Source organism: Ipomoea triloba, chromosome 7, assembly GCF_003576645.1.
Source record: "Ipomoea triloba cultivar NCNSP0323 chromosome 7, ASM357664v1".
Classification (NCBI taxonomy): Eukaryota; Viridiplantae; Streptophyta; class Magnoliopsida; order Solanales; family Convolvulaceae; genus Ipomoea; species Ipomoea triloba.
In genome coordinates, this window is record NC_044922.1 from 18,081,176 (window position 1) to 18,089,576 (window position 8,401).

The window sequence follows — 8,401 nt, forward strand, 5'->3', positions numbered from 1 at the left end:
GTTTCTATTTTGGAAATTGTTTCTATGAAAATCTCTGCATTCCATTTAGTTGCAGTGTGTGCCCCATCTTGTGGCAACTTGAGATATGCTTATCGATAATATTCATTTTCACAGCTACCTTATTCAGTGAAGTTTTGATTGTTTGTATTATTTTGCATTCCCTAATGCAATTTTGTCCAAATTATTTTTGGAAGGTTGATGGAATGAAGCCTAATGATGACAACATTGTCTGGATGTTTTGGAAGTAACGAGCGGCTTAGTTTAGCTCACACACAAATTCTTCACACTGAGGCCCCAGGAATGAAATACTTTTCGTTAAGGCATTACTTGTTGCTTTCTTTTTGCCCTCTTTTTAAAACTCGAGAAGGTTGACATTGTTCATGCAATCATACCCATAGTTTGCAAGATGTTTTGAATTATCCTCGTTTTTTAGAAAAGCAAAAATGATTTTTTTTTAAAAATCTTCTTGTATTTTTACTATTAGACTCAAACCATTTTGTTTCCTCCTATGAATGATATGCTGCATAGCGTTTGCAATGTGCCATGGTTAGCTTGTATATAATTTTTGGAGCTTTTTTTTTTGTTTGGTTTTTATTTCATCACACCACTGTAGTTATATATACATTTTATTTCAAACAATAATATTATACTTAATTATGCTTAGACACCACCTTGAAATTTTTACATTCAAACTCATTCATGAGTGGTGAATGCAAGTAAGTAGCCTTGTGGATTAATGTAATTCTAGTAGACTTTTTGAAATAGAGAGGTTCAGATTGATAGTCACAGGGTGGCATCTTGCAAAAAATGTTACTATCAAGTTTAAGGCAAATTTGTTTTTTTTTAAAAAAAAGAGAAAATTGTAATTTATGCCCCTTCATAATATGTCAATTATCAAATGTCACCCCTGAATTATTAGTGGTGTAAATATTGCCCCTCAATTTTCAAAAACGGTACATATATTGCTCCTCCCGTGGTGTAATATTGTCCCTTTTCGTTACGGGAGGGGCAATATATGTACCGTTTTTGAAAATTGAGGGATAACATTTACATCACTAATAATTCAGGGGTGACATTGATAATTGGTATATTATGGATGGGCAAAAATTACAATTTTCCCCAAAAAAAAAAATTTAGGCAAATTATTGTGTGAATCATGTTCTACACAGTGTTATGTGGACCATCATTTAAATAGTAAATTTATGTTTAGTATGTTCATATATACTGTAGTTCAATATTTGTGGATCTAATAAGTTTTTAACTACTTTGTTCGAAGATGATGCGATAAAGAATTGTAGTGTGAGTTAAATACAAGAGTCCTAATGTATATATAAACATCATAAGATTGATATCTAATCTAACCATGTACTACCGTGCTAGCAATGAGTTACAAAACCCTAATTAGCATATATTCTTGAATTGATCGAATTTGCAGATATCTAGAAGAAGATCAAAAGAATTGAAGAAGATGGACTACGCTACTTCCATAGCTTCTCTTCCCAAGAGATAATTCTCAAAATTCTCACATGTCTTCCTCTTAAATCTGCACTCTCTTTCAGGTGCACTTCTAATTTCTTCCTTTCTTCATCCCTCGGCCGCACGTCGCGTTTAAAATCCTCATCTCGCTCTCACCCACAAATCACTACACCTGTGGGCTACACTACTGAAGAGACCCATGGAAGGCTCCAACCCAGTTTCTTGGACCTTAGTACAATTAGACAAAATATTTTTTCTTCCCGAGCATTTTTCGAGCCAGAGCCAGGTTGTGGGACCTTTGGAGAAAAATGTTTTCCCATGCAGCTTTCGGTTTTGATCCGGTGTTGAAAAGGTACAAGGTTTTTAAGTCAGTATTATACATTAATAATACTCACGACTATTACCAGAGAGTGTTGAAGGTTTTAACTCTTGGGGTGGATGAATCATGGAGGGCGGTGACTACAGAAAACTCCTTCCTCCTTGGAAGCCTATTGCTAGTGTTCTAATTGATGGTATTCTCTATTTGATAAATTTTAACATGAATGGCATGGATGAACAAGAAATAGTTGTATTTGGTACTGAGACGGAGATTTAATTAGGGTTATACCTTTTCCCTATATATTTCAACACTCAGATGTTCGCCAGCGACGTATCATTCATCATGGGTGAAGTTAAATGGTCGACTAGCATATATTTATGTTGATGTAAAAAGGACCCGAATATTTGTTTGTACTTTGGATGAATCAATGGGACGGGGTGGGACAAACATGAGGTTCCTCTTTCATTGGAAGAGGCAAAACTCGTTAGCCAAGCTGAATTCATGAGCTTTACCGCCAATAGTATTGGAGAAATTGTGTTCTTGATTCGAGGTGGGAGTATGCCTCCTACAATCTTAATTTATGCATGTTAGGTTTACAAAGTTTGAATGCTAGAAATTTGTTTGTTTTGAATTCGTTGTTTCTTATTTCTACTCTGCAGAGTCCATGTATGATGTTTGGCATATTCCTATAAACCTGTCTGTGTTTAAGAGTTGCAATTTTATTACTATGTCCAAGTTATCCCATTTTTGGACTATGTTTTAAATTTTGATTCATTTGTTAGCTAATTTGTATAGGTTTAGGTTATTGGATTATGGCATGGGGGAGATCAAGAGATAGAATCAGTCAACTTCCCGCGGATATACTTGACCACATCTTGGGATTTTTGCCAATTCAAGATGCCGCTAAAACCGCCGCGTTATCTTCCATTTGGAGAGATGTTTGGCTTAGTCTTACCCAACTGAATTTTGATGATGGGTTCTTTTGTTATATTTATAGAAAACATCGTCATGCTATCAAGTATGGCAAGAAATTAGCTGTGAGCTTATACGTGATCAACAAAGTTCTGCTGCTGCACAAGGGAACTATTCGGAAATTTGTTCTAAATATTTATAATGTTGGGATACATGCAATTAGGTCTCGGTCTTATGACTTCGACCAATGGTTACTTTTAGTCACACGGAAAGGTGTTGAAGAAATCTACATCTCTTTTGAAAAAGAAGCATACAGGTTGCCAAGCTGCGTATTTTCTTGTTCAACACTTAAGAGATTGCATCTTTATGGTGTCGCTGTTGAACCAATGAATTTCCCTTGCAGATTACCTAATGTTGCTTCACTTTGCTTTCAATGGGTTGACTTTGGTCCTATAAATTGTGCTATTGATGTTCCTGTACTTGAGAATTTGTCATTTCTCAGCTGTGAAAACATATTTTATTTTAACATTGCTGCTCCTAAGCTGTGTAGTTTAACAATCGAATCTTGCTCATCAAACGGGTTAGGCAAATTTCTCTCGGTTAACTTGTACTTGAGATCTATTTCTACTCTTGACTTGGTTGGTTCTGTCAAGGTATTTAGCCATAACTTTTCTTTCTCTGACTATTGTTTATTTATAAGTTCTTTTAAAGGAATTGATTCTACTTTTTTTTTCTATTTGATTTTAAGGAATTTGTTAAAGAATTCACTAGGATTGGATTTCAACTAAATGTGGAATACCTTAAGCTTTCATGTTACGAAGAACTCTATATCCAAAGTGACAAATCATTTTCTGTGCTTGCTCATCTTCTGCTATTATGCCCTAAGTTACGCAAACTGGATATCGATTTATTTTGGGTAATCTTCATATTCATTGATAAATAGTTCATTTGTTCATTTTCATATTGTTTTGCATTCCTGGATAAAATTGTGTAATGTTGATTTAATTGAGTTTTGTTTTCTCTGTATTTGATGCTTGTCTATAGCTCAGGTCAGTGGCTACTGAATGTATGAACACCTTGTCGGAACTTCATGTTGCAGCTCAAACAAATAAGATGCTCCATGCTTTGAAGTTGATCTCATTTAGAGGGTCACATTCTGAAAAGCTTTTCATTAAGAAGCTACTTGCTAGTTTTTCAACTCTTGAAATGGTTGTCATTGTTCGTGACAAAAATTACTGCAAAAAATACACTACTGGAATTATGCAGGAGCTTTTGGATCTTCACGTTGCCTCCACAAAAACGAAAATTATTATTGACTAGTGAGTATATTTCCATTGAACAACGAAAATTATTATTGACTAGTGAGTATATTTCCATTGAACAAACAAGTTTCTATTTTGCTAGTGAGTATATTTCCATTGAACAAACAAGTTTCTATTTTGGAAATTGTTTCTATGAAAATCTCTGCATTCCATTTAGTTGCAGTGTGTGCCCCATCTTGTGGCAACTTGAGATATGCTTATCGATAATATTCATTTTCACAGCTACCTTATTCAGTGAAGTTTTGATTGTTTGTATTATTTTGCATTCCCTAATGCAATTTTGTCCCAAATTATTTTTGGAAGGTTGATGGAATGAAGCCTAATGATGACAACATTGTCTGGATGTTTTGGAAGTAACGAGCGGCTTAGTTTAGCTCACACACAAAATTCTTCACACTGAGGCCCCAGGAATGAAATACTTTTCGTTAAGGCATTACTTGTTTGCTTTCTTTTGCCCTCTTTTTAAAACTCGAGAAGGTTGACATTGTTCATGCAATCATACCCATAGTTTGCAAGATGTTTTGAATTATCCTCGTTTTTTAGAAAAGCAAAAATGATTTTTTTTTAAAAATCTTCTTGTATTTTTACTATTAGACTCAAACCATTTTGTTTCCTCCTATGAATGATATGCTGCATAGCGTTTGCAATGTGCCATGGTTAGCTTGTATATAATTTTTGGAGCTTTTTTTTTTTGTTTGGTTTTTATTTCATCACACCACTGTAGTTATATATACATTTTATTTCAAACAATAATATTATACTTAATTATGCTTAGACACCACCTTGAAATTTTTACATTCAAACTCATTCATGAGTGGTGAATGCAAGTAAGTAGCCTTGTGATTAATGTAATTCTAGTAGACTTTTTGAAATAGAGAGGTTCAGATTGATAGTCACAGGTGTGGCATCTTGCAAAAAATGTTACTATCAAGTTTAAGGCAAATTTGTTTTTTTTTAAAAAAAAGAGAAAATTGTAATTTATGCCCCTTCATAATATGTCAATTATCAATGTCACCCCTGAATTATTAGTGGTGTAAATATTGCCCCTCAATTTTCAAAAACGGTACATATATTGCTCCTCCCGTGGTGTAAATATTGTCCCTCTTTCGTTACGGGAGGGGCAATATATGTACCGTTTTTGAAAATTGAGGGATAACATTTACATCACTAATAATTCAGGGGTGACATTGATAATTGGTATATTATGGATGGGCAAAAATTACAATTTTCCCCAAAAAAAAAAAAGTTTAGGGCAAATTATTGTGTGAATCATGTTCTACACAGTGTTATGTGGACCATCATTTAAATAGTAAATTTATGTTTAGTATGTTCATATATACTCTGTAGTTCAATATTTGTGGATCTAATAAGTTTTTAACTACTTTGTTCGAAGATGATGCGATAAAGAATTGTAGTGTGAGTTAAAATACAAGAGTCCTAATGTATATATAAACATCATAAGATTGATATCTAATCTAACCATGTACTACCGTGCTAGCATATGAGTTACAAAACCCTAATTAGCATATATTCTTGAATTGATCGAATTTGCAGATATCTAGAAGAAGATCAAAAGAATTGAAGAAGATGGACTACGCTACTTCCATAGCTTCTCTTCCCAAGAGATAATTCTCAAAATTCTCACATGTCTTCCTCTTAAATCTGCACTCTCTTTCAGGTGCACTTCTAAATTCTTCCTTTCTTTCATCCCTCGGCCGCACGTCGCGTTTAAAATCCTCATCTCGCTCTCACCCACAAATCACTACACTGTGGGCTACACTACTGAAGAGACCCATGGAAGGCTCCAACCCAGTTTCTTGGACCTTAGTACAATTAGACAAAATATTTTTCTTCCCCGAGCATTTTTCGAGCCAGAGCCAGGTTGTGGGACCTTTGGAGAAAAATGTTTTCCCATGCAGCTTTCGGTTTTGATCCGGTGTTGAAAAGGTACAAGGTTTTTAAGTCAGTATTATACATTAATAATACTCACGACTATTACCAGAGAGTGTTGAAGGTTTTAACTCTTGGGGTGGATGAATCATGGAGGGCGGTGACTACAGAAAACTCCTTCCTCCCTTGGAAGCCTATTGCTAGTGTTCTAATTGATGGTATTCTCTATTTGATAAATTTTAACATGAATGGCATGGATGAACAAGAAATAGTTGTATTTGGTACTGAGACGGAGAATTTAATTAGGGTTATACCTTTTCCCTATATATTTCAACACTCAGATGTTTCGCCAGCGACGTATCATTCATCATGGGTGAAGTTAAATGGTCGACTAGCATATATTTATGTTGATGTAAAAAGGACCCGAATATTTGTTTGTACTTTGGATGAATCAATGGGACCGGGGTGGGACAAACATGAGGTTCCTCTTTCATTGGAAGAGGCAAAACTCGTTAGCCAAGCTGAATTCATGAGCTTTACCGCCAATAGTATTGGAGAAATTGTGTTCTTGATTCGAGGTGGGAGTATGCCTCCTACAATCTTAATTTATGCATGTGGAACACAATTATGGAGAAAGTTTGAGATTGATGGTTTTTCACCTTTTGAAAATTTGAGAAGAATTTGTGTATGTTATCGAAGAGAAAGTATATTTTTCCGAATGAATTAGAAGATGGATCCGATTAGAGTTAAGCTAAAGCATATTTGGTTGAGTCTTACCTAACTCAATTTTGATCATGAGTTCTTTCGTTATATTAATAATAAACATCGTCGTGCTAGCAACTATGTCAGGAAATCAGTTGCAAGTTTATACGTGATCAACAAAGTAGTTCTCTTGTTGCACAAAGGAACAATTCGGAAATTTGTTCTGAATTTTTATAATGTTGGGATACTTACAATTAGGTCTCGGTCTTATGACTTTGACCAATGGTTACTTTTAGTCACACATAAAGGTGTTGAAGAAATCTACATTTGTTTTGAAGAAAAAGCATACCGGTTGCCAGGCTGCATATTTTATTGCTTAACACTTAAGAGATTGCATCTTTATGGTGTCATTGTTAATTCAATCAATTTCCCTTGCATATTACCTAATGTTGATGAACTTTGTTTTGAATGTGTTGATTTTGGTCCTATAAAATGTCTAGATTGTGCTATTCACCTTACTGTACTGGAGAAGTTGTCATTTATCCATTGTCGTAACGTATTGCATTTTGACATTACTGTTCCAAAGCTATGTAGTTTAAAAATTCATTCATATGCCGTGATGGACAAATTTCTCCCCGTTAACTTGGACTTGAGATCTATTTCTACTCTTAATTTGTGTGCTTGTGCCTAGGTATTTAGCCATACTTTTTTTAAAAAAAATGACTATTGTTTATTTATATTCTTTTTAAAGGAATTGATTCCACTTCCTCTCTATTTGATTTTCAAGGCAATTTTTAAAAAATTCCCTAGGATGGGATTTCAACTAGAAGTGGAATACCTTAACCTTTCATGTCCCTATACAACTTCTGAATTAGATAATTTGTTGCAATTATGCCCCAAGTTATGCAAACTCGAGATAAATTTATTAACGGTAATCTTAATTTTGATGGATAAATTTTTCGTTTATTCACTGATATTTTTTGTTGTTTTTGTATTGTTTTGCATTTATTTGTAACCCTGATCTGATTTGAATATTTTTAATTGTATAATGGTTTTTTATAGAATGGGATGGGGACAGATTGGTCCGACGTATGGTTGAAACATTTGGAAAATTTTCATTTTTCAGCTCGAACAAATAAAATGCTTCAAGCTTTGAAGATTACCTCATTTAAAGGGTCACAAACTGAACTTCTTTTCATTAGGAAGCTACTTGAATGCTTTCCAACACTCAAGAAGGTTGTCATTGTTCATGACAGTATGTTTTACCGCAACAAGAAGAATAAAATTACTAAGAAGCTTTTGCATTTGCATGATACCTCAGCTGAAATTATTTTTCTGTAATGGGTATGTTTGAAGTATCTTTTGTTTAATGGATATGTTTCCAATTATTTTTTTCTAATTGGTATGCTTGGAATTATTTTTGTTCAATAGGGGTGGGTATGTTACCGGCCACTAAAAATGTACTAGTACATACTACATAGTGCTTTTGTGTCTTGACTTTTGAGTGACAGTCAAATGAATGGAAGGTGTTTTACCGTTCTAATCTCAAGATTCATTATTGTTTAATACCGTTCTAATCTCAAGATTCATTATTATGATATTATCACATTGAATACTCGATTTTCAATTTGATCATATTTTTTTGTGCTACTTTTGACATTTCGATCACTCTTAACTTAATATATATAATAAAATCTTAACGAATGCCATTTGGTCATTTGTTAACAACCTCACCAATTCTCAAAAAAAAAAAAAAAAAAAAAAAAAAAAAAAAAAAAAA

At 33.9% G+C, this 8,401-nt stretch overlaps 2 protein-coding genes across 3 annotated transcripts in view; both read left to right on the plus strand.

The window, feature by feature from the left end:
• LOC116026094 (F-box/FBD/LRR-repeat protein At1g13570-like) overlaps positions 1–277 on the plus strand; it is a 2,316-nt gene extending 2,039 nt beyond the window's left edge. For both annotated transcript variants that reach the window (XM_031267544.1, XM_031267543.1), the window contains exon 5: positions 195–277. In XM_031267544.1, coding sequence (XP_031123404.1) covers position 195 — 1 coding nt within the window. In that variant the 3' untranslated portion in view covers positions 196–277. The remainder of the gene's footprint in view (positions 1–194) is intronic.
• A 2,256-nt stretch (positions 278–2,533) lies between these two features.
• On the plus strand, positions 2,534–4,558 carry LOC116026077 (F-box/FBD/LRR-repeat protein At1g13570-like). Its single transcript, XM_031267524.1, has 4 exons — positions 2,534–3,360; positions 3,456–3,623; positions 3,752–4,026; positions 4,333–4,558. Coding segments are annotated over exons 1-4 (1,197 nt in total). The 5' UTR covers positions 2,534–2,607; the 3' UTR covers positions 4,334–4,558.
• Positions 4,559–8,401: the final 3,843 nt, after the last annotated feature.

What these genes read in the sequence shown, in the direction of transcription:
- LOC116026077 (XM_031267524.1), top strand. Translation starts at nt 2,608, where the DNA reads ATGGCATGGGGGAGATCAAGAGATAGAATCAGTCAACTTCCCGCGGAT. An exon ending in ACTTGGTTGGTTCTGTCAAG is followed by an intron (nt 3,361 to 3,455) that starts GTATTTAGCCAT and finishes TTTGATTTTAAG; the next exon opens with GAATTTGTTAAAGAATTCAC. An exon ending in TGGATATCGATTTATTTTGG is followed by an intron (nt 3,624 to 3,751) that starts GTAATCTTCATA and finishes GCTTGTCTATAG; the next exon opens with CTCAGGTCAGTGGCTACTGA.